We start from the raw sequence: 26,905 nt of genomic DNA, 5'->3' as shown, positions 1-26,905 counted from the left end.
AGCACAAGCAACATTTTTCTGGCAATTTATTAGGACTAAGAGGCAATATAATATGCTATTTTAAATAGCTTCCTCCTTTACCTGGACAAAACATTTCAGATTTCAGACAGCAGCATACAGAGCAAAAATCCCATTCATAAAACAAGACCACAGAGGCAGCAGCCCTGTGAATCAGGCAGAATCCAGCCAAGACAGCAGCAGCTCTGCAGAGCAATGCACGCTGTGTCTGAAAGGCATCTTCCACCAAGCAACCAAGTACTCCCTAGCACCCTCGTACCCCATCCCCTCCCACCCCCCCAAGTAATCACAACATAGCACATGCCTGACCATGTTTACGCAATGCACAACAATATTTTGGACCAAGTACCGCACTACATTTTGGAGCATTACATAAAGCCGCACACTGATGTGTCGACTCTTCAAATGTTTGGCAGCAGCCAGGTACTTTCTCACAACCTGCTTCCTTACAATTTTCATTCAAAAACGTATCAAAACGAAATCCCGTTCAAGAAGAAGCCCACAACATGCAGTGAGTATTATGTCTGCTACCAGGCAGAGTGCACCTGCACCTCATCTTTGCCACCAGTCTCATTTTCACAAGCCATAGTCCTGGCAAGATGAATCATTCTTCCGGTGACGTGGCGAAGCAGCTGTCTTTGTAGGTGATGGAGACGCTGCACCAGGTAATTCAGGTCCACCTTCAACAAGGACTGGTGCAGAGGCCAGGAGAGGCACTTTCTTCCTCCCCAGGAAACCAGCTCCTTCAAACCCTGTTTTCTTCTTGCTTTCTGCTTTGGCTTCACTCTCCTCTTCCAGTCCTCTTCTCTTGACATCCAGTGAACTCTCTGGCAGCCTGTTAACCTCTGTGCTGCAGCATCCACCTGCATCCGTCAGGCCAGTACCTCGCACTTCAAGTGTTGTTGCCAGGCCTGCCTTCCTCTCAGCTGCACTGCCCTCAGCTGTTGCTTTCTTCGCCTCTGTCTGGCTTGAATTCCCATTTGCTGGGGCAGCCTTTTCAACTGGGCTTTTGCTGGATAAGTTAAAAGCCTGGAAGTCCCGATAACTGTGAAAGCTCTCTGTCCGCCTTGCTCTTGCCAATAGGGGGCTTTCTCTGTATGGCCGCACAGAACCATATGTAGCTGTTTCATGGATTGTTTCGTGATGTTGTAATTGGAGGCTTACAAAGGGAAAAAAGAAAAATGCAAAAGTGCTGATGTTAGCTTGAGAATAACAGCCAGTTCTTCTGCATACCCTGCTCCCACTCCTACTAAAATAGCCATATACTCATCTCAACCCCCACACAACAACTTCCAGATCACTTGCTTCAGATTCTCATACAGTACTTCAATCTGCACAAACATAAACCAACACATATCCAGAAGCATGAGTGTGATTTAGGACCCTTTGGCATATATTCAGGGTAATTAGCTACAGCGCTCAGGTCACCAAACCTGTCTTCACCTACCTGAAGGGTAAACCTTTGATGTCTGCAGCTGGGGCCACCCTGTGACCTACCTGGAATTAGATTCCCGCAGCCGGTTTGGCTGAACAACTGATGTGGCAGGACTGATGTTGGGAGTGGCGCAGCGAGATGTACTCAAGTCACACTGGTCAAGCAACTTCAGAAGCTCTTCCTCTGTGGGGCCACCAACGTCTGAAAGAGACAGCTCTTAGTGCCTGAATCCATTTACAGTAGTGACACACAAATTAAAACAGCAGAAGAACCATACCACAGTCTTGGCATAACACAACTTACCTTTGTCTTCACTCTTATTAACCATGTCCATGGCCGTGGTCAGATCCCACATCTGGATGCTGCCGTTTGCATGCCCAGTGAAGAGGTAGCGGCGCGGCCGAGAGCCCATTCTGCTGGATCCTTCGCATTCTCGTACAGTAAATGACGAGATGGTAGTGCAATCGACTGCCTGGATCTCACAGATTCTACACAAAGAGAAATCCCAAATTGTCAAAACACTTGCACCTGGCAGAGTTTGGCCAACAAAGCCAGCACTATTTTGATTTTCAGAGAAGGCAATAAAAATGCCATCAGTAAAAGACCTTTCTTCCAGACAAGAGTTCTTCCCCTGCATGACTGACATGCTGCTCATCTGCAGATGATGCCTTCTCCCTGCCCCATCCCTTCCACCCCCCATTTGCAGCGTTACTGCTTATTTATTTTTATTAGAGGAACCCCCCCATGTTCAATGTACTTTTTCAGTCCACAGTTATCAGAAACCCAAGGCTCCAAAATGGGAGAGCACTCAAGAATGAGGGCAAGTAGCCCCTTCCTATGCTAGACACTCTAGGATACTCACCTGCAGAAACCGCATATTTAACCACATAAAACATGAGAAAAAAATCCAAAGGGTGATAAATCCAAGGTTATCAACACAAATAACTTTTGTCTCCTGACAACTGCAATATGACTTGACACACCAGATTTCCATAGCTTTTTCTCCCCTTATTTTAAAAGCTCATGTGGAGAGCGACAGGAAAGGGACTCCCAAAACTAAGCTATTAAGCCAGACTCCATGCCAAAGCTTCATGTATTCTGGGTAATCTCTTTTTACAGTCCCCCTGTATTAAGCTTTTTACAGAAGAAATGCCGAAATAAGTCATTTAATAAAAACTCCACTACATGCAAAACCAGCAGAAGCAAACAAGCACACCAGCAACCTACAAGGCTCTTGTTCTCAATTCAGTTGCCAATCATGTTAAAACATCAATGTTTTCTCACATTCAGAATTACTAGGCAAAAGATGTAAGAAACATTGAGTTCAGACTCATCATCTTTTCTGATCCCCTGCCATTTTTCTAGCCTAACAGGAAGAAAAGTAGCTGTATTTGGTAACTTTACTTCTGTAGCAATGTAACAGAGTATGATGGAATCAAGCCTAAGTAAACTGTACACCTGACCTAAAAGACAGCCTCTCTTTTTCAATGTTCTCATACCTTCAAAGACAGGCACAAATGAAGAGAGAGACTGCTTCCCTGCATACCTTTGCCAGGCACAACCCTGCCACCTGCAACTGCATCATTAGCTTTTGAAATTTAACATTAGCTTGGTACCACGGGAGAGGTACAGATTCAGTATAGGCACACAAATGTTTACTTTGTGAGCTCAGCAGGGAAGCCATAACAATGTGCGTCTCTGAAAACACGTTTTTCAAAATGCCATTTGGTTTCTAGGTTATAGCAGATCATTAAGTACAGTTCTGTCACTAACACACAAAACAGAGCTCAGCCAGAGCTGTCAAACATATTAGAAGCTTGCTGAATGCAACTGTCCCCACGGGATGGGAGACCCAGCCACTCGAGGAGCCCTGCTTCTTTCCCACTTAAAACCCTGGAGTTACCTTTTCCCAGTTGAAGACAGCCTTACAAAGAGCTTATTGGTGATGGGAACAACTTTTTGAATAAACACCTGTTGGTCATCACGTTCACCAAAGGGTCCTAGAGAAAAAAAGAAAAATAATTTTTTCAGCGTTTCACATCCCTCATCCTCTTCCCCACACAGTCCCGAAGACCCAGTTAGTATTAGTATGATTACTGGCATTTTAAAGCATCAGGCCCAGGGAACCAATGGTGACCAGAAGTTAGAAAAAACCATCCAATAGTTAGTAGACTCTGCAGATACAAATCTGCAGAGTGTTTTTTATTAATTTGCTTTAAAAGATATTCATTCTGAGTTTCCCAGATGTTCCTGCAGGAATTACCATGTCACTACAAAACCAGACGTTAGGCCTCTGTAAGTACTTCCTTACTTTTCACCTCCTAGATGTCTAAAGTCCTAATCGGATTTCTTGTGATCCCAGCGTGGGATCACAAGATACTCTACAGTTTCAGGGCTTCAGTAAACTTTGTCACAACTTTAAATTCATTTTGGAATTTTTCCACATGTGCATCATTTAAAACCAAATAAGCAGTGAGCTGGAACTTGCAGTTAACCCAAACCTTGCTACAGTTATCTGTTTTAAATACAGCCTTCCATGCTTTCTGTTGTTCTCTAATTAAAACAAAAGTGAAATGCTACATCAGTTCAAGGAAAAAGTATAGCATTTGTAATCAGAAGTTTTTCTTCCTTTCTCCTCACCTTCAAAGTAAGCCCCGTAAGCGTACTCACTCTGTACAGCCTAAATGGTATTTCCTGCCATCTTTTCAAGAGAAGAGCAGTATATAAAAGCTTACATCCATGAGCTGACTCGCATGTTATAGGGTCTGTTAAACCTTCATGAGACCTGTTAACGTACAGCCTCAGTACATCAAGCTGGTGAGACATCCTACCAATGTCGTTTCCAGAACAGTAACTGCCATGACTCTCTGCTTCCTCCAGGGATAAGATTTTGAATGATGCAAGAGGCGTTGAGCCTGGCTGAGTTGAAATCATGCCTCGAAACCGAGTCACAGTCCACGTCCGTACATGGTTGTTATCTGCACAAACTAGAAAGGAAAAAGATGTACAATAACATTTACAAGGGATGACACACTGAAGAAGATTAACATGGAAGTTTTCTGTATGACAGTTTTTCAAGATTAATGACTAAATTCTGCTTAGTCACGTCATGTTATCTAGCAACACCAGACGCTTATCTAACAATCTACAAATTGCTGCAGATGTCCTGTTTTCTATTAGTTAGTTTTGTCTCTTCCCTCAGAAATTAAAGAAAAACCTGAGGCAGGTGAAACATGTTCAACACACATTAAGGCCTGACTGAGTCAGCACCAGTAGCACCCTTCAAAACTGTGCGTGCAGGTGCTAGAACAAGACATGTCAGGAGAGCAGCCTGGCAGCAGAACCCTCCCTCTACACAGAAAAATGCTCTTCTGTCTCATTTGTCAGTTACTCAGTTTTCTACATACACGTGCCCTTTCCTGGTACCAAGGGTTTAGCATGTAATCAGTTCCAAGTTGCAGCAGAACAGATGGCTCCTGGGCTGTTTGTTTACAATATAATTGCATAGCGTGTTTTCTGTTACTTCAAAAATAAAATGAGGGGCAGCAGAAAGTAAATCTGTCCCCTGCCTTGGTTGCCAGACTCTGGGTGAAAAAATCTTCCACAAGGAGGAGAGATTACCTCTTCTCTGGAACCAACAGATGCTTTCCTGAGCATAACATAGGACAGCACAACAAAGACTGAGAGACAGCTGGAAGGAGACACACACAACCCTTTGAAGTCATGGGAAGGTTTTCTCTAGGGCCTAAGAGAGGGTGGTGCACATTTTGCTGCAGCCCAGAAAGCTCCCGAAATGCTATTAAAGCAAGACAAATCCTAAAGGACCTGCCCACAACAGTAAGACTTGACAGGGATATATTTGTTTACAAACCCTTTTATTTCCACAAATTTTAACCTTGGAATAAGATGCAAAGACTTAGTTGTTCCAGTATCTGGTCAAATAAAGCCCAGGCCTCTTAACAGCTAAGGGCTTAGAGGAATGTCTAAGAAAGAGGATCCAAGCAAATTTAGCCCATAAAAACTCTGTTCAGTTCACTTCTATCAAATGTGGAAACAAAGCTAATTAAAAAGTTATGCATGTGAACACTGAAGTGGTCAGGAACGGGGAGAGCCACCAATGCAAACTGGTACACAGAGGAAGATTACCTGACACCAGGTGTTTCTCTGAGAGCATGATCTTCGTAACAGGGCTTCGATGAACTGTGAAAGTCTGGAAGAGCTGAGGCCCTGACCCAACTGTTTCAGGGTGCTGTACAATCACCCGCACTGCTCCAGAGCTGGTGCCATACGCAATCTCAATCCAGTTGCCACTTACACCTAGAGCAAGCAAGAACACAATTGTTCATTTCAGGAATAAAAGCTTGTCTTACTGGAGTCATGTAATAAGGTTGTAGAAAATAGTATTTCCAAGCTTTCACAATAAGATATATATTTTTAACACTCTTAACTCATGTTTTTTTCATGATCAGAGAGGATGTTTTCTCACTTTAAAAAAGTTTATTCAAATCCATACTACACTATTCAATACTATTTTAACAACGGCCCACCCTCATTCTCTCACCCCTCCTGGAGGTGAAATAAAAGATGGATAAAGTCATTTGAAGATCTTGTTCTACATTCCAAGAGAATATTTTGGCACTTCTTACAGTGACACGTTCAATATGTGCCACGCACTGTTTACTTCTGCCTTAGTGAGAGGCAAATGAGAGGAAAGCAAGGCAAGAACAGGGAGGACTATGGCTAAGAAGGTCACTATGGTATCGATACAAATATGCAAGTAAACAGTTCCTTCAAGATGTTTTATTCCCCCACCACTTTGTTCCCCTTCATTTAAAAGCTGCACTGTGATTACAGAAGAGTGCATAGACACAATAACTGAACATCAGTCAGCTGCCCATTTTTAGTATATTGGTTATGAGAAGGTTAGATGTAATGCTAAGGTTCTCTTCTTCTGAAGAGGGGAGTGAGAGCAATTGTGGTGATGATCAGCTTCCCAGCAAGGTAAAACCACCACAATAATCTAAGTGAGTAACTCATATAAAAGGCTTAAAACCAGCAAAGGCACGTTATGTATTAGCATTAATATACAATGCATTATGTCACTGGGTCTGTTCAGCCTGGAGAAGAGGAGGCTGAGGGGAGACCTCATCACAGTCAACAGCTTCCTCGTGAGTGGGAGTGGAGAGGCGGGTGACCTACTATCCATAAACACCAGTGATAGGACCCGCAGGAACGGGGTGAAGCTGAGGCAGGGGAAGTTTAGACTAGATATCAGGAGGAGGTTCTTCACTGAGAGGGTGGTTGCGCACTGGAACAAGCTCCCCAGGGAAGTAGTCACTGCACCAAGCCTGTCTGAATTTAAGAAGAGATTGGACTGTGCACTTAAGTCACATGGTCTAAACTTTTGGGTAGACCTGTGCGGTGCGAGGAGTTGGACTTGATGATCCTTATGGGTCCCTTCCAACTTGGAATATTCTATGATTCTATGTATTATTACATTATACATTAATAATGTATATTATACATATTATGTATTAATGCATATTGTAATATTTTATACTTCCACATGTGTACTTGATTGCATTTGTACCTACTTCATAGTATTATCTACATTGGAAATGACCATAAAGATCATCAAGTCCAACCATCAACCTGACCTACCAAGTCCTATCACTAAACCACGTCCTTTAGTGCCATTTACACAAGTTTTCTGAATACCTCCCAGGATGGGGTCTCACCACTTTCCTGGGTAGCATATTCCAGTGCTTGGCTGTTCTCTCCATGAAGAAGTTCTTCTTGATATCCAGTCTAAACTTCCCTTGGCACAACTTGAGACTATTTCCTCATGTCCTATCACCCGTCACCTGAGAAGAGACCGACACCCTCCTCACTGCAGCCTCCTTTCACATCATTGTAGAGAACCATGAGGTGTCCCCTCAGGTTCCTCTCCTCCATACTAAACAACCCCAGTTCCTTCAGATGCTCATGTGTCTTGTTTTCTAGTTCCTTCACCAGCTTCATTGCTCTCCTCTGCACACACGAGCAACTCAGTAAAAATCCTTCTTGTAGTGAGGGGCCCAAAATTGAACATAACATTGAGCAGTCTTACCAGTGCTACACACAAGGGGACGATCACTTACCTATTTATAAATATGTACAGATATAAAGGGAAACAGTCACACCCAGTGCTCATCATTCATTTCAATGATTCAGGGAAGAAAAAAAAAAAAACTCAATGTTTATGTGCAAGTGCTACTTTGTCTGCTTTCAGCCTACTGTGCAGCAATAGAAAACGTCCAATTGGGAAAAAAAAAAAAAAAAAAAACACATCTCAAACAATTCTCAGTGAAGAAACAGTGATGCTTGAGGGTCATCAACACAATGCAATACTAACTTGTTTTAGGTGTGAGGTAGACACTGAGCGCTGTTATAGCATCATTGGAGGGATCATGGTACAATTCTGTCACTAGAAGATCATTGTCCTTCATCCGCAATGGGAACTTCTGCATGTCTGTGGGGAAGAGACATTTATTACTCTGAAAAGACAAAGCTGTTCCGATGTGACTTAGACCAGACAGACTAAGGAGTTTAAGAACAAAGCTGCTCAGTATCACTTCCTTTTTACTCCACCCTGCCCCCTTTCTTACCTATATAATAGATAGAGCCATTGTTACAGCCCAGCAGCAGAAAAGACCCAGCAGTATCATAGCTCGTGATAGGAACAACATCCTGAACCTAGTACAAAAAAAAGGAAAAAAAAAAGTCAAATTGCTGCTTCCTCATTTTTCTGGAGGTTGCTGGGTCTCAAAGATTTCTTCTAGAGAAACCTCAAAGGTTTCCCCAGTTCTTGCCCCTCTGCATATCTGCTACAGGCAGAGATCTCTATAACGAGGAGAAAAAAAAAAACGTCTTACCCTATAACATTTCACTTTTTCCAGGCTAACTTAAAGAAGCAGTACAAGAGCAGAAAGGAAAAAAAAAATCTAAGAATCCATAGATCAAGGTGCAATGTGCTTCCTGGTTCTCTGGATCAAAGGTCTATAAGGAAGCTTTCCCAGCTGCAAAAAGTTCACAAAACTAATGAAGGTGGAGGGAACCCATCAACAGATGCACCACTTTACTAATTGCCTTACAGAATACATTAAAAACTGCAAGGAGAGGTCTGAGCAAAAGGACCCACAATGCTGCCAAAAGCATAAATTGACTTGGTCACTGGACAAAACAAGGAGAGCCCTTTCTTCTGCAGCTGAGATAGGAACACCAGAGGTGATTCAGAAATTGCACCTGCTGAGATGTGAACTACTCCCCTTTCATTAGGGAAAGAGTGACAATATACAACAATCATTGGTAAAACACAGCCAGTGAGAATCCTCGCTTTGCAGACTGAGTTGTTTTGTCATATTCTATTGCTTTATCTGCTACCTCCTATTCTGTAACACTGAATATTCTAGTATCTAGCACTCCAAAACCTCTTCTCCTTGTTACGTGCCACTAAAACATTGCCAGAGGAATAAGTACCAGGAAAACCAACTCAGCTAGTCTGCTCAGATCTCCAAGCTGGGAAGATGATGTCAGAACCAATTACAGACAGAGGTCAGATTTGCATCCTCAGGGTAAACTACATCACATACAAAAACCACACCATGAGGATAGCTTGGCAAAAACGAAGACTCCTTAAAGTAAAACTTAGAAAGGGCTATTCTGGAAAGGAGGGAGAAAGGCACCAGGAAAACAAGTCTGAAAGGAAACAAAGGTCTTGGTCTGCATGGGGCATTGGTGCACTGTTCTAAACATCTCTCCTACAGCCAGTACGATCACATTCCAAGTCCAGAGCAAGTCACAGAAAATGGATAAGCAAATACCACATATTCTCTTGAGGAATTTAAAGATCAGAGGTACACCTGCCACTTAAGTCTTTACAGTTCTTCAAGAACAATGTATTCTACAGGGAGATGAAAAAAACTGCCATCTTCCTAACACTAACAGAAGAGCATGGGAAGTACCCTGAAACATTTTATTATTATTATTATTATTTTTTATTTAAAGGGAACTATTCTCATCCTCTAGGAAAAATAATTTAGAGAACAGTGACATTTTGGGGTACAAGCCCCTCCTAAAGGTTCTCTACTCTTCAGTAAGAGAGCTTTCACTACCAAAGGAATAGTCCACCAAACTGCAGAACTATTATTGCAATGAGAAAGCTTTCCGTGTCCCTCTCTGGAAACAAAAGAAAGGTATATTGGACATCAGTTCTTACTCCTTATGTCTTGTTCCTTCAGCAAATATTGTCAAATGCCAGCTTGTCACATAGCATTGCATTGTTGAGACAGAAGATTTTGCAAAGCATTGGTAGGCCTTTATAAATGTTGGGTTGTCTTAAATAAAACAAAACAATATGTTTGGCTGCCTCTGCTGCAGAAGCAGTGCAATCCTGTGCTTATTATCTGTTGTTAGTTAGCAATACTGTCGCTTAAGGGTTGACTAAGAACTTAAGTCACAAATGCTGCAGCAGACATGGGAGTCAGCCTCAGGTCAGTTCTATCTCTTGAGGCAACTGGAAGGCCATTTTTGGATTTTTATTTCATCTAGTTTTGTACCACGAAGATGCACAACTGGCTACCTTACAAGCTTTGTTAATCACACAAATGCTCAAATGTTTTCTCAGACTCGCACAGACTCCAAGGATCTCTCTATTTGCCATGCGTTCTGACAGAGAGAATAGAGTTGGTGCTGCAAGAAACATACACATGCACAACTGACATCAAGAAGAGTTTCCCATTGTAAAACAACTTGAGATGTCCAGGTATCAGACGTGTTATAACAAGTTTCCTTTTTCAGAATTACCTCTACATATTCCCCACAAATTTTCTGTTTTCTGTAATGATTCCAGTGAATTTTTACAAAGTTAATCCTTGAAAAGGAAGTTCAAATATACACAGAGATGACACTTACATACCTGGTCCTTTTACTTGAAAACCTAAGAAGCATGTTTGGTAGTACCACCAAACAAAGCCATGTTCAAAGCATTTCACGCTTGCTTTTAGTCTTTTTTTTTTCTAGTAAGACATACTTGATTATTAAAACTGATACAGAAAATTGAATTAAACACACCTGCCAGTGCTGAGTCACAGCATTCCACACTCCCACTTTGCCTGTATGACTTGTAGCCACCAACTGGTTGCCAATGAAGAAGAGAGCATCTACAGGGACTCCAAGACTGAACACTCCTACAAAAAGGAGAAAAAAAAAAGAAAAAGAAAAAAAACACTGAAGAGTCTATGAAGCACATGTAAAATAAAGAGGAAAAAAAATCGCAACAGTGGAATCTCTCCAGTATTATCATGTCACTTATTATAGCGGCAAGCAAAGAACTACCAAAACTGGGCTCTCGGTATGCCAGGTAAGGTATCATTCAACCAGCAAACTGGGTTCCATTAAATTATATGGCAGCATGATGCCATCTTTGCTGATGCAAGCAATACGCTGGGAAGGAGAAAGGAGGCAGGGAAGTGGATGCATGTCATTTATGCATTCTTCATTTTTCTTCAGCCACCAGTAATCCAAGTTGTCAAATGGCCTTATACATCCTAAGGGGGAATTCCCATCCTATATGGGGGAAAATATATATATATGTTTATAGATATATATACATACATATACACATATATATCCTATTACAGTAAGAAAATAGGGTTGTTTTTGTTTGTTTTATTATCCAGCCACGACTATGACGTGTCATTTAAGCAGCAGCAATTCCACAGCTTTTGCTAGCAGATTTATGCCATACTACTTTTCGACTACCTTTTGAATTACTCAAAGTTCCTACTGCTCTTTTTAATTATTATTATTTTTTTTTAAAGTCAAATAGAGATGGTCTGTGGTCTTAAAACATTTCATAAATATGGCTACAAGGCTATATACATATATATAACCCTATTTGAATATATTCCGATTTCTTTTTTAGCAGAAATACTTGAACATGGAAAAATAAGAAACCTCCAAAAGCCTCTTTCTTTCTTTCTTTCTTGTTACCTCAAGATATTTAAGTTTGGTTACAGTTCATGAGTAGAGAGTACAGGCTACTCAAAATTGAAGCTATAGACGCTGTATGATTTCACAATCATCATATTGTGAAAAAATCTTCAAAATCTGGAAGACAGACTAACTTACCAGAAACCACCATCCTTCCAAATAGAGAAAATGTGTCATCAAAAACATTTCACTTAATAAAAATCAAAGCACTACAAATTATGACAGGCATTGATGACTATGGTTAGAGCAGACCTTAACATCCCAGCTTTTCTATGTTTCAGAAAGGCTCCTAAATATCATGAAAACAACATCAACCACTCCAGTCTATCTTTCACCAGAGGTCTTCACTGTTTGAAGACTAGAACTGCAAGTAAAGCTGAGACTTATTTAAGCGGGTGCAGGGAGTGAAGAGACCAAACATTAGCTTACCTCCTGCACTGTGATCTTGCCCAAGAGAACTCTGTGTGTGTGTAACCATTTTACCATGAAGTTCAGCTAAGTCAGTATGTTTACAAGATTCTAAAATATTATGACCCTGACAAATATAAAAACAAGGTCAAAGTAACTGCAGCTTGCTGAGAATCTAGACGCCTATAACAGTAAGGTCCTATGAGTGACACAACTTGTAGGCGGGACCCCAGAACAGGGATCCCTGTTCTCACTGCACAAACTACAACTGGAATGTGTCTGTTTACTGAAGTCCATACATAACTTCCACCCCCCCCAAATCTGTCCTCTCTTTAGAGCTTCTTAGTCTCTTCACAAATCCAGGATCAATATTTTTAATTGAACTTCAAACTTGCATAGCAAACAATATTTTGTAGAATTTATTGTACCATGTATTTAAAAGTTACAGAAAGCTTCTGAGATAATTCTGAGAAAACATCTGAGATAATTTCCCAGTTTGCCAGCTACAAAGTCTGGCAAATTGGCTCTGAAAGCCACTCTTTAAGTAATTCTAAACTAAGCTTTATTGCCTGCTACATACCAAAGTCATTCCTACTGGTGTTACATTACACTACCAAGTATACACTTGCACGCTCCAAACTTTCCTATTCCATTCTGTTCCCTGTACATATTTGTGTTACTGCCCACTAATGCACTTTATCTGGTGCAGCAGCAGACACATCTTTTAAAACAAGGGTACCCAACAGCTGTAAATCTTCCCAACATTATTTCAGACGAACTCAAATGAACAGTGTGCCACTCCCAACCACAAAGCAGCCGTCCCTCTAGAAGCTCAATATATACTTACGTTCTAATTAGGATGCTAAACTGTTTTCCAGGGCACAGTACAATCATTCAATACAGACAAGATTCAGCCATACAAGGCACGTGAAAAAGGCAATAATAAAAAAATCCACAGAAACAACTAGAATTGATTACTCCAGAGAAGGATGAGGTTCAAGGAAATCAAGGAAGACAGCTTGAATGGTCTGGAGGAATTTGAAGTGTCAGTCCTGCTTAGGCTCAACAATCTTGAGACCCATCCACAGGGGAGACAATGCTATATGTAATGACAGGCTCTTGTCTTAAGGGTCCCTCTCAGCAAAATACTGCTTACAGCAGCAATCCAGCAGCTGTGTCTTATGTAAGTAATATTGAAAGGAAAGAGTGCGCTCTGGGAGAGCTTTATCACAAAGATGCCAGCCCGCGCAATTTTCTGCGGACCGTGTCACCGGGCTCCAAAGACTGTTTGGAACAAGCAGTTTCTTTCATGAGATGATAGCAATATATTGTATCTCTAATGTAAAGCAGGATTGCAAACACTTGCCACTATAAGGAAACAGGACAGCTATATTCAAAGTCTTACTATTAAACCCAACTATATTTTAGTTCTTTTAGACCAAGTAGCATGACCTATTAGCCAGAAGACAAACAGTACATTCTGATCAATGTTAGTCAGAAGATTTAATCCTGTAGGCACTTTCTCTCCCCCTCTCCCCTGCCAAAGAGAGACCAAATGGGATTTCCTTTGTTTCATAGTCACTTCAATGCAACACAGCCTGCTTAGCAAAGAGCTTCCTTCATTTTTTTGCCACCTTCAGTTGCAGTTCGAGTTATCAGAACCTTGTGATGTTGGCGTACTTTAACTTTTTTTTTGCCTTTGAATTTGATATCCAAAAATCTGAGATGTTGCCTCAGGTATTTTATTTCAAATCCCAAGGGAACACAGGCAGCTAAGTCACACCAGAAAATGCAGAAGGAATGTAATAGCGTAGTGCTTAAAGCAATACCTATTTCAGTAGTACAGATGTCATGCTAACTCTTCCCTGCCTACTAGTATAAGATTTGGTGAAGGGGTGCATAACAGAAGAAGAGGCTTCAAGTATAATATCAGCTCTGTTTAACAGAGAGTGTACATATTCAACTTAGCCATGCTTTTCAGATTTATTTATTAAATACAATGGAACCTCCTTTTCTATTTTGCTGATTGTGATCACAGGCAAGAACTCTGAGTCACAAGCAATGCAGCTGCCTACTGCTCATTTATTTCATGCAAGACCTTTGCCTTTCCCTGTCTTCACATCTGACTTAGTGCTTGAAATTAAACATAAGAAGCAGCAACAGACATTAATAGAGCTAGAAATTGACTGAGCATCTCTAAAGTAAGTTATTCCTTTAAAGTAAAGGCACATGTATCAAAATATAAATTTGGTCATTTTCACTTCAACAATGACATTAATTCTCATGACTTCAACGATAAAGATGTATCTAAATACAATTTAATTCTGCATTCAGTTTCAGAGAACTGCTCATATAAAAAGATTGCCATCATACTTGGTTAGCAATACCCACTGCCAGAGGAAACAGACATTACTGGTATAATAGTGGTGATTCAAACACCGGAGATTAGGCTGAAGGAAGTTCCTAATACCATTCACCTCAATGCCTCTCCAACTTGCCCTGTATTTGAAAAACAAATGGGTCAGACAAGCCATCAGATCAGTACCGATGAACATTTACTTCTGAAAATCTCTTCTTGCTGTTTTCAAGCTTCCCTAGCTCTGTGTCCTTCAGTGCCAAGAAGTACAAGCAGAAATTCCTACATGCTTAGGTCAGTACAGTGTGCTTTTTCCCTACCTAGACACCAAAGCTACAAAAAGAACAAATCATCTTCTTCCAAATTCCATTTATAAACTACATTTGACAGAAAAATGAGATCTTTTCATCATATCCATGTAAAAATATGGCTTTGATAAGGCAAGGAAAAAGCAGAACATCTCAGTATCTAGATTCCCATCTCAATAGTTTTAACCTTGTGCTATGGCCTAGATTTAAATGCAAGTTCTATAAAAAGTTTCACTCTGATTTGTGTCTTCACATGAAAACTCAAACTGAACTGAAGTGTAAGTATTAGTATCTGTTCAGCAAACGGACTAGTTTTTATTCATCTTTCCGATTTTTAGAAAGGATTCCCCCAGCATGACAGAGAAGAAATTTAATATGCTCTAATAGGTTGCTGTATTACAGCTTCTTTAGTAAGCATTTTCACAAAGTAACATAACATTACTGATCATACATATCTCACAATAGGTTCAAACTCCTTTCTGGTTAAGCACAAGAAAAACACAAAACCAAACAAAGCAAGCACTTATAATTACCAATTTCACTGCCGCTACCACCATCTTGAATGCTCCACAAGATAATGCTACTCTCTGAGGCGACTGCAACCATCTTATCCTTGTCTCCATGAGGTCCTCCAACCACCTTCGCATTGAGAGCCACTCGCTCAATTGTCCAGTCCAGATAGGGACTCGTGAACACCTGCTGCCACCCAGACGACTCTTTGATTCTGGAAGAGTGAAGAAGGGAACAGTGAGCAGAGGTTAAAAATTCTGATAAAGACACTTTGGTCTAAACTTGACCCAATGTGGATGGCCTAGCCAAATGCTAGAGGATGTTGTTGAGCATAAGACCTTAGAAAAAATCTATTAATTTCCAGAGGCAAATGAATAGATATTATACAAGATACTCAATCGTTCTGGCATGAAGTTGTACTACCTAGTCACACCACTTCTGTTTATACCAAATAGGCTATACACTTTATTTTTAGAAAATCATTTTCCTGTATAATCTTAAAGACTAACATGATGCCAGAAAAGCATAGCTTACCTGATTGAATTTTATGCAGTTATCTAGGTATTTTTAAACTGAGCTAGAATGCACACTCTCAGCACTCAAATTACATAAACGTTAACACAGAAAGCAGAAACATCTCTCATACTTTTTGCCATTATTTCACTTCAGCATTGCATCCTGCCTGGAGCTGAAGTACCATGGATTGCTATATTCTACCCATGTAGCATGCAGAATAAATTGTAACGCAGCAACTTAAGAGCAGGGCTGCAATATCCATAAGCCTTTGCACGCAACCAAGACATTCTCACCAGCTTATTACCAAATTTTAAAGACTTCTAGAGTACTTAAAGGGAAAAATAGTGTTGTATTTTATTTTATTTTATTTATTTTATTGAAAAGCTACAGCAAAACACAGTGCATCCTTAAAATAAATAAATATCTTAAGTATTTAAATAGTATCTGTTAACAAGGAGCCTAAAAGAAAGTCACAAAATTAAATATATGAATATATTTCTTACTGCAAGAATTTCACTGTCTACTACGAACTACTACTTTGAGAAGGGACTCTGGCTAAGATTCAGTTGTTGCCCTTAAACTGAAATAACCCTGAAAATCACATAATTTGACTGCAGTATAGTATTATAAGCAAGCTGAATTTAAATTTGAGGGTAGAGGTAAGTAACTTAAAGTGTATGCTGTCTGCTCACACAATAGATACTTAAAAAAGCCTGGGCAAATTCACCCATAAGCAAAAAGAAACTGACATACTGAGATACAGCAGAGAGGGACAAAAACTGTTACCGAAAGATGTGCAGGAGCAGAAAGGAGTTAGAAAAATTCCACCATGGTATTGCTAGAGTTCCTTCAAGTTCCAGAAAGGAAACGAGACAATCAAGACAAGACTACTACCTTGAGTCACTAAGGAAAAAACAGCATTTTAAACTGGCATACTGACCTGTGCCCTCTTTCCGCAACCATTTATGTCTGACATGCTTCCTCAAAAGCATCACTAATGACTAAAGTTTAACAGTAATAAGCCTGATTAAGTAGATTACCAGCAGGAAAGGGGCAGAATTGTTCACTTAAATGAGCCAGCATCCAAGGGAAACAGAGAAAAAAAAATCGTAAGGAGGGGACACTTAGCACAAAGACAATTGCAAATCATTGCCTCTTTCTCTAATCAGACCATATTAAGAATAATTGAAAACTAGAACTTAAACATGGTTTCTCTTACACTACTTAAACACAAATTAAACAAAAATGAATTGCAGTGGTGAATACAAGAGACAAGTTACATGTGATTTAAGTCATGGAGTTTAAGCAAGTAAATTACCATCCTACATAGTAAAAAAAGCAGTAAACTATGGTTTCAGCTTGGTAGTACCCAGAAAGAAGCTTTTCACATTACACTTTGTATTCCCCTTTCTGAATCACACTATGACAGCAGTGTTAGGTTGTTTTTGAGAACAGTTCTTTTTAAAACAGTATCTTCCATTGGAAGGATGGCCACCATTTTAAGACTACCAGATGTGAACTATAAACAGCTTCTGTAATATGAAGATGTCACTTATATTCAACTGATCTTAAAAACTAGCCAGTTGGTTTACAGTACATTTAAAGACACTTTGCAGCCATCTGTGTGAAGTAGCAAGTAACAGTTCTACTTATGCCAAAAAGACTGGAGTTTAAGACAAAACACATCACTCGTAGCAAAGAAAATCTATTAACTGTTTCAAGCTCTTTGATGGTCTAACTTCCCACACTTCACAGACTGTCTTCAAACCCAAGCAGTATGAAGAACTTTTAAAATGAATCTTTCATTTAAAATCTTGCCTTAAAACAGGTACCATTTGCCAGTTACAATTGGATTCCATTGATGAATTTATTTTGCAAGGGCATCAGGAACTCACATCCAAGCAGTAAAATCTGAGTTCCTGTCAAGCAGTTTATTTACATGAGCAGGAATGGTATCTTGTATTTATAAAAATACACTGGGTGCACGTGATCTACTGTCATTTCAGAGTAAACCAATTTGCTATGGTTTAGCAAAGCAGAAAGTTTATCGTGTTTGTTAGTTTTCTGAAGTCTGTCAAAGCAATTTCATTCATACCTGTAGCAAACAGCAAAATGAGCATAGGCAGCTACTATCCAGTTGTGATGGCCAGCTACTATTAAAACTTTCCGTGGGTCCACAGGAAATCCTAAAACCAACAAGCAAACTTAAGTCAGTCAAACAATGGGTATTGGAAAAAAGATGAGCAGAGACATCCAGAAAAGGGCAGGACTCCCCTGCTAGGATATTTAACAGAAACTTTGATAATAAAGTTTTGAAATAAATATTTCACTCAGATTCTAGTTAGCAATACCCCCCAAAATCTTTTTCGTTCTACCAAGAAGAACATTTCAGCTCAGTCACTACAATGGAAAGTGTTTCTAAGTAGAAAGAGGCAAGTACATGCTTGTATTTCTGAAACTGTTTTTTTCCCTGGAAAAATGGTAAAAAAAATAAAAAATAAATTGAGGATCGTTGCCAAGTAAGAAACTCTACTGCCCTCTTCCAAACCTGCAGTAACCCAGGAAAAGGCTTATTTTAATATTACTTGCATGTACATTCAACTTTTAGCATACTCAGGATTTTCCTAATATTGCTGCATTTTACACAATTAAAATTGTGTAAATTTTTTTTTGTAAATTGTAAAAAAAATAAAAAATTATTTGTAAATTGCAGAAAGATGGCAATTCTAAGAGCACAGTTTTGCTTACAAAGCCAAAACCTGGAAAATGACACAAGCCAATACTACCTTGTTTACAGTTTTTAAATATTTTATACAGAAAGTACTCTATATAGCCAAACAACCGACTACCTTTGCACTAAAGGCTCTTGACTCCTGCAAGGCAAAAAAGGCACCATGAGCAAGAAAGAAGTGCAAGAGCAGGAAGGAGATTCATGGTCCTAAACAATGACCAAAGAGACACTGGCCTGTCAGTATTTTCTCACGGCTTCCAGTACCGTGTAAGGCATTTGTCTAAGTGGCCAGACTAATACTGCATGAAGAACTTTAGTTTGCCTTTCTTCTCAGCGTAGTGTCTTGATTGTGCAACACTGAGCCTTAAATACTGTCTAGAGAGGAGTATATAAGCAAACATTCAGCAATTTAAGATCAGGCAAAGATAGAACACCACTGAAATCAAAAATAGTCACTCAGTTTTTACTTCCCAATGACAACGATTTTTGCAGGTTTTTTTGGTTTTAAGACTGACATCCCTCACCTAGCCTGACTGTACCTTCTCCAGTACCGGCAAGCGTAGGTTGGACACCACCTCCATGAATCTCACTCTCAGAGCAGTTTTGACCAGTTCTAACATCAGCTGGTAGCCCAGCATTATTATTTATTTTACGATTGGGAATGCCTATAAAAGAAGAGAGATGTTTTGTCCTACTCCATAAACTTCAGCAATATAACAGATACTCATTCATTTCCAAAATAAAGAAGTAATATTGGTGCATTTTAATCCAAAGCCTAATTCATCATCTCTAAGGATTAGAGGATATCCCAGTACTGAAATAAAAAATGCTTCTGCTTTCTATTTGGATATTCACAACCAGCTTAAGGAACTATCTTCAGAAAACTTGTCAATAACTGCCTAAATAACCCACAGTCTTCAGGTTTAATACACGAACAGCATTCAACTCGACAGACAAGTAAAAACTTCACACATACTCATATTGTTAAGAGAGGCTTATATGTGATGATTTGTCATCTACTGACAGAGGGTATGTCAAGTAACTGTATCTTCAGAAAGAAAAGAGCACTACATGTTGATAATATCTAAAATACGCTTGAAGAACCTCTACTCTGGCCCACACAGCTTGTTTATTATTACCATGCCACCCTCTCACCAGTACTCTAAATACACCATTTCATATAGCACACAGATATGTCTTGTTTTTGAACTATCTTTAATCCAACCATTCATCTCAAGCTTTCCATATGAAAGCCTTCTCCCGACAGTTTGACAGACAATTGCTCCTACAAACTGAAGCAGTAAGCAGCTGCAAGCAACATCAGGAAATGAACACAAAAATACCTGGAGGAGGCAGGTAGCCATGAAACAGGACACTGCCACAAGATGAGCGTTCCAATTCCTCACACAGAAGCAGTCTTCTCACTGAGGGGAAAAAAAACTCTATGACCATAGCTTTCACTTCCTAGAAAATAAGACATTCTTTCAAATAACCTTTTGTATCAGGAAATCTGAAAATTTACACGGTCACAAGTGCCTAGGATTTGTAATTAGGTCATTACAGTAGTAACAAATATGAGATGACCTCATATCAAAAAAGAAAAAAAATACCTAAAGGAGTGATTCCATAGAATTCAGCTTCATGCCTGAGAACATTAATACTCACACCCCTAAACAAAAAAAAGAGACAATGTAAGACTTGAATATTTGCATCCAACCAGGTATTAGACAATGTAAATATAAAGCTACCTGACAGTTTATAGAATCACCGCCAAACACATTTAACATGTTAATGCTTTTGAGATTTTAAAATTATCTTAACATTAATATTTTTTAATTAAAATAAAGATACTGAGGTAATAGCTAAGTGTATTCTCAGAAGTGTCTTAAGCTACAAGAATTTACTATCAAAATGTCATGCTACCATTTCTGCCTCCAACAAGTCATATATATATATAATATATATATACACACACACACATCTATATGTACCCACACACACACATACTCTAGACATGGGCCCAGAGTTACAAGGCAGTTGAATCATATGTTAGACACCCAACTGAGTAAAACTGAACAATTCCCATTTGAAAAGCACTTTCTAATGCGACTGGTCCAACTGATTTTTACTTAGAATAATTAGTTCTTACCGTAAGTCTAACTCCTTTGTGCGAAGAAAATTTAAAATGGGTGCAAAAGCTGTTGGATCTCTATCAATAAATATCTGCAAGGAAAAATTGCCGTACTTTTAGCATTATTTCGGAGCAACCATCAACTAACATGCTAACTTGTGCTAAGCATGGGAAAGAGGAGTTGAAGATGATGCAGTCAGCAGATAAACACAACCCAGAGTTTTCAGGCACATTTGTTCTCATTCTTCTACCATGCACTAGTTCAACATTCTTAAAGGCATGTATACAAACACTGCTGTACTTCAAAAAATAAGAACAACACACTTAAGCTCTAGAGACTCCACAAAGGTCAATGGGTACTCAGACTTTCTATCATGTGTTCAAAATTCAGTAAATGTAATAAAATCTCAAGTTTTTTTTTTTTTTTTAATCACCCTAAACTTAAGACTATTATCATTACAGCTACCTCTACGCTCTTAGCAAAGTACTTGTGTGCCTTATCACTCAACAACATCACTGTAATTATAGTTTCCCATTTAAGAGTATCACATACACAGACTGCAATGGCCATTTTGCTATATATATTTGCCAAACAAAACTACTTTTCCATGTCAAGATTGCTCAACTACACATGCAATACCTATCTAATGGAAGTCACCCATCCCTCTCCAATACAGCAACTGGCAGTTTTTCAGTTAAGAAAACACAATTGCTGTCTCTGCATTGTCTGTACAATGCAGAACGAGCACAAAAATATGCACGTTGTTCCGGTTTCTTTTATCTTGGAATGAAGAACCAAGAAATTCAGAGATGTCACCAATTCTCGTGAAAGTTTAGCAACCTGATTTTGGCAGCATGATATACAAGTAGTTATACCTACAAGGCCTTTATCCTGACCTAGCCAGAAACATACACTTCTTCAGCAGGAGAAACAAACAAACAAACAAACAAACAACAACAACAATTTTTTTTTGATATTTTAAATCTTCACTAGATAAAACCAGATTATGACTTAGAATGACTCCTGAACAGTCATTGTCCCATACAATAGAACAAACAGTATGGTAAATAGGTTTTGAAATTATTAAGAAAAAAAAGTAAAGAAAAAGGAGACAGCAGACTTTGTATTGAATCTCCACTCTTTGCAACAAAAGGCAAGGAAAACACAGTGACATTTTCAAATGATTTCGGTCCTCTGTTTTCATTCTATTGAAATGGTAAGTGCCAAATACAAACAAAAGTCCAATTGAACAGTACTCCTCACAGACTCTGAAGTAGAGGTAGTTCTGTCAGCACTTTAAATGTAGGTTTCTGCAACACCACTATTAGGGGTTATGTAATACAAAAATGACAGGAAAATACTGTGAAAAGACAAAGCAAGGTTTTACAAGCCTAGGAATGTGAATGTTTTTCCCGTTTGACCATTTGCTTTCCATGCTTTTAACATAACTGACTTGGCCAGCGTAACTCCCATTAGCACCCAGAGTGTTTTAGGAAAGAACCTAACTAAAAGCATAACATTAAATTAATGATTTATCAGGCTTATTACTCACAGCACCAGTTTCATCCTTCAGTGTTGAAATTCTTCCACTCAGCAAACTAGAACAAAGGAAATCTTTGTTAGATGTCCCCTAGGAATGTACTGCCATGAATACACGATGTCACTCTGCTCTATTTGTATGCTTTACGTTGGATTTTTTTTAACAGTGTAGCTGAGCAAAGAAAACTGCGTAGGTTAAGCAGGAAAGCTGAACAGGAGGCAAGGGAGAACACAACGGATCATTTCTCCTGTGCAAAGGAGCTGTGCACGCACACCTAAGGAAAGGCTAAAACCTGCATACGGACCTTTCAGATTCCCAAACAGAAGAACCTAGCCTGAAAGGATGGAAAACTCTTCTGAGGCACCCAGAGGGCTGCACAGTTTGTCAGTATGTCACACAATGTCAGTAAAAGCTGCTGGAAAAAAATAAAAATATAAAAGGGAAGAATAAACAATCCATTCTGCAGGGACTTAGTGGGCAGGAATGGGAGAGTTGCGTTTTTAACACTATTTTACTTCAAAGCTTCTCTCCCATCAGATCAAAGTCCTCTTGCTCCAGATCAGTAGAAAACACCACCAGAGCTTCATTTTACAGATGTGAGGCAGACTCACTAACAACAAGAGTTTTATTTCCAAATCTCATCTGACTGTGGATGACAATGACCTCATAGATATTTTTCAGTACTGGATGACTTTCAGAACAACCTCCCTAGACAGTACACTTAGTTTTGAGAAACCAAGAAACTTCTGAGGACTTCTTTATTGTGCTCTTCCTTCTACACCTCAGAGAAGGTGGTAACTCCCTGGCTTTCCATTTATCTGAACATTTCAGTATAACAGCAGCAGATAATGCTGCCTGTCCATGCCAGTTGCCTGGTTTTCACTGGGAGAGAAGTCTAGAGTACAAAAATCAAGAGCCAGGAAGCAAAATAGCCACACTTCAGGTTTTCTTTTATGAGTTTGGGATTAACTGGGATGGTAGAGGTATGGCAACTACAACACCAAATTACTACAGTACAAACTGCACAGTCTATAGAAGTAGTGACAGTAGTGAGATAAAAGCAGAAAGATACTCAGTGACCCCACAGATCCTGTAACACGGGTTAAACACCTTAAAACTTTTAATTAACTCCAGATACAGGGATAATTCATAAAACATTAAATATAGTGCCACCGTATATGGTCAATAAGATCGTAAGTGGCAAAATAGCAACGGTCAGTGGCATCTCCCTTTCCTGCAGATTTGCTCCCTTATTTCCAGGATATTACATCTAAAAAGTGACAACTTTTCAGCACACATAAGCAACCAGAGCACAATCCAAGACAGCAGAAGACTGTTGGAAACCACCTTATTTCAGATGAACCCATCCCATTGCTTGAGATGGAGAAAAAGCAGTATAACAGCTTATTCCTGGCATAAATTAGAACAAAAGAATATATATTATTTTTGAAAACACTTATCAACTTTTCACTGTGTTATGAGATGAAATATTATAAATACCTGGAAAAAAAGGAGTCTGGAATCCACATCAGTGTTTGTCTTGAAGTGCTGAACCTAGGAGACCAAAATTACAAGTTAAGAATCAGCCAGAAAACAGGAAGCAGCCTCCTTTGTCAAATTCTGTGACACGTCCTACAAAGCTGTTATTAAACGGGTCAGAGATGTGTGTGATTGCTATGTCTTCACAAAGTCAAAGAGGTTGCAGCTGCTTTGCACAAATCACCTTTAAGTGTGATGAGGAGTATCCCGAGTGTCATTTTTGTGTGTTTGTAACATGCTGTCCCAAAGATCCTTTCTCTGGTTCTTACACTTTTGTCAACATCAATGCTTTAAAAAAAGTAAACAAAATCACAAATAAAATGCACACACACACACACACGCAAACACAGCCATTAAAACATAATTTTATCAACAGTCTACTACATTTGTCATTAACACCATGCCACCCTTATGTAGGAGTCAAAGGGTGCTACACTATAAATTGCAAAAGACTACAACATGTTTTGAGTTAGTATTTTATAGTACCTTCAATCAAGTTAGTATTTTACAGTAATTTTAATTGGCTGCAGTTTTGCTCTTTGGGCTCTTTTTAGGGGCCCACAATACCACATTAATAGTTAAAAGTGAGAAAAATATTTACTCTGAATCATAATATTATGCAATAGCATGAATTATCATTTATAATGCCAGACAGTATTTTCCATTATAACTAATAACTCCTTTATACTAATCCCATTTCTAACATGAAGGAAGACAACTGGACTGGCAGCTTAGAAAATGAGTTCAAAATGAACACTAAGAAACCTTTGGTGACCACTTAATTAACAGGAATTAAAAAAGGAAATGCAAAGGTAAAGTTCCATGTCAATTTTCCATACAGTACAGGAATTTTGCAAGTATTTTTACAACTATTTTTAGAATACAAATACTTAATCATAGTTTATACAGTTTTCACTGCCTGTATTTTCCAGCTGTGGAGAGGAAAAATAAAAGTGAACAAAAAGCATTACTTTGTACTCTTAAAGAGAGTCAGAAGCATAAATGCCATATGAAACTACCACCCGTTCTGCATAAAATGTGGATTGTGTAGCTGCTCCCTGCAAGCACAACAATGACAAATCTGTTCTTAACAGAAAATCCACAGCATCAGCATTCTGAGCATAAACGTACACAGTCTTTTCTACAAAGGAAAAAAAAAAAAAAAGAGAATAGTTTGCTATTTAAATGTGAAGTGGCGGCAGTGTAATTTCTCACTTGTGGATTTGCTGGGGCACAGCTTTTTCCATCAGTAACACAGACCACTGCCCTTCTTTACTTCAAGAGTAAAGGGAAGGAGGATGGGTGAAAAAGAGAGCCAGCAACTGACTCCTTGTTAATTTCCTTGCAATTTCATTGCTTTGCACAATCTGTATTTTTAGACAGCAGGAGGATTTTCTGTCCATGCCCTAGCACTGCGGTACCAGTTTAGTAAGCGATACCTCATACTGACATATACTTTAGAACTTTTAACGTTGATACATTAATCTATGTAAACAAGCTGGAGTACTCCTCTCCAGGATGCAGAAAGAAGCACGGTGAGCAACACTGACAGGCATAATTACATCTGCAGCTCCACGCACCTATTATACAGTGGGCAGACTCCGTATGAAGGGGAATCAGGCAAAACTAGCAGAATATCCTTAAATAATCTAAAGCATATGGTAACCTACTGTTATCTCAAAGAATAATATAGACAACTGGAAACAGACTCGCTCAAGTGTCAGATATAAAACAACTGCTTTCATAGTCTATCGCACTTGTAAAATTATCTATATGTTAAGGAGGTAAAGGATCAATAGAATTTGTTACGGTAATTTCTGTGACTGTTAACTTGGAAGAGGCTTGCGCTCTTGGCTAAGCAACCCACAGAACCTGAGACCAGCAACTGCTGGAGCAACAGCACGCAGCAGAGAGGCTCTGGCTGTCCTTGGAAGCAGTGGGAACCTCGTGTCAAACAGAGGAAACGTGGCCAGCTGGGTCTCCATACCAGATCCACAGGATTACTGCTATCAGACAGCTTTCCAAACAGAACTAAGATTTTCAGGTTTCTAATACAGGCTACAGAAGCTAGTGAATAGGAAAAAAACGTGTGCTCTATTCCATGCTCTTCCATGTGCTGCCCAGATCAACTCTGCTGTTAGCTTTGGGTCACCTGCCTTCAGAAGCTGAAAAGCCTGGCTCAGATACATCCTTCCAAGAAGATAATCACTATGAGGGAAGTTGAGCTTGCAGAAGACCAAGACCTCTTACACGGACTGGTACTATGCCCTACTGCCTACCTATTAAAAGGTAAACAACTGCACATGCATTTCCCACTCCTAGAATAGAATCCAGAACCCTTCAAATAGAAATGAAATATATACGCATTTGTTAGCTTGACGTATTCTTCGTATTTATGTAGGCAAGCCCTCTGAAGACATGTATTCATGTTTTCTGATTCACGCCCTGTAATTGTCTGTTCTCTACAGAGGCATTTAATAAGAACAATTTTAAAACACCAGACTGAAGCATCTCTGTGATGCCGCTCCTAATAGAGATCTAAAGGCCGAACTGGCCTGTCATTTCAGGGCCAGAGCTCACTGAAGAGCCTTTCTCAGTGTAACGTGAAATCTGGTCCGAACCAACAAAGTTATCCTGAGGGCAAAACTCACCCACAACGGTGCCCAAGTTGCAAACAGCTTCTCGGGGCTGTTCCCAATGTCTTATTACAGCAAAGGCACTCTGCGTCAGCTTTGGCAGCACCCTCCTTTAAGGAAGGCTATTGAGCGATAACACCGAGCCTGTCTCCTGTGCTATAACACCAGGTCTGTCTTCTGCGAGGACATTCTTAAAATGGTAGTAATTCCTGCTACTCATGGCTGCTTTTACACGGCATGCAGACTCAAAATGCTTGTTTTCCACCATGCTGTAACGCACACGATGTCAGGCATTTTGAGGAGAATATCCGCACTTTTCGTCACGCTGCTCCTGCCCCGCGATCCCACCCCGCCACACACCGCACCACCTACACGCCACCGTCGGCGGCCCCAGCGTTTTACGACGCAAATCTTTATTCCGGCTGGAGCTTTTTTTTTTTTAAAAAAAAAAAAAATACCTTTTTTAACACCTCGGCGCCCCAGGAGGACTACCCGAAGCCCCAGGACCTCCTGAGGGGGTCCACACGACCCCGGGGCGGGGGCCGCCAGCAGGGCCGCTCCCTTCTGCCCGCCTCACCTGGTGCCGCCCACGTTGAGCTGGACGATCTCCCCGAAGCCGCCGCCGCCGCCGCCGTTCCCCGCCATCTTTCCCTGCTCCGCCCGCCGCCCGCCGCCACCACGGGCCGGAGGGGAACGGCGGCGAGGCGCGGCGGCGGCCAGCGGGGCGGCGGCCAGCGGGCCCCA

General features: G+C 39.9%; 1 protein-coding gene across 2 annotated transcripts in view; it reads right to left on the bottom strand.

The window, feature by feature from the left end:
* Positions 1–9: 9 nt before the first annotated feature.
* Positions 10–26,905, bottom strand: part of KCTD3 (potassium channel tetramerization domain containing 3) — a 27,469-nt gene continuing 573 nt past the window's right edge. Inside the window, exons 2-19 of one of the 2 annotated variants that reach the window (XM_035320950.1) lie at positions 26,739–26,905; positions 23,487–23,540; positions 21,999–22,044; positions 20,464–20,537; positions 19,925–19,983; positions 19,658–19,738; positions 18,839–18,979; positions 17,679–17,769; positions 15,091–15,281; positions 10,565–10,680; positions 8,101–8,188; positions 7,848–7,964; positions 5,600–5,770; positions 4,285–4,440; positions 3,357–3,453; positions 1,757–1,941; positions 1,516–1,654; positions 10–1,177 (exon numbers count right to left, since the gene is read on the bottom strand). In XM_035320950.1, coding sequence (XP_035176841.1) covers positions 595–1,177; positions 1,516–1,654; positions 1,757–1,941; positions 3,357–3,453; positions 4,285–4,440; positions 5,600–5,770; positions 7,848–7,964; positions 8,101–8,188; positions 10,565–10,680; positions 15,091–15,281; positions 17,679–17,769; positions 18,839–18,979; positions 19,658–19,738; positions 19,925–19,983; positions 20,464–20,537; positions 21,999–22,044; positions 23,487–23,540; positions 26,739–26,806 — 2,457 coding nt within the window. In that variant the 5' untranslated portion in view covers positions 26,807–26,905 and the 3' untranslated portion in view covers positions 10–594. The remainder of the gene's footprint in view (positions 1,178–1,515; positions 1,655–1,756; positions 1,942–3,356; positions 3,454–4,284; positions 4,441–5,599; positions 5,771–7,847; positions 7,965–8,100; positions 8,189–10,564; positions 10,681–15,090; positions 15,282–17,678; positions 17,770–18,838; positions 18,980–19,657; positions 19,739–19,924; positions 19,984–20,463; positions 20,538–21,998; positions 22,045–23,486; positions 23,541–26,738) is intronic. The other variant, XM_035320951.1, reaches the window with a different exon arrangement.

This window comes from Oxyura jamaicensis, chromosome 3 (genome assembly GCF_011077185.1).
Source record: "Oxyura jamaicensis isolate SHBP4307 breed ruddy duck chromosome 3, BPBGC_Ojam_1.0, whole genome shotgun sequence".
Taxonomy (NCBI): Eukaryota; Metazoa; Chordata; class Aves; order Anseriformes; family Anatidae; genus Oxyura; species Oxyura jamaicensis.
Note: the sequence above shows the minus strand (reverse complement) of the source record. Positions and strands in the feature narration are given on the sequence as shown.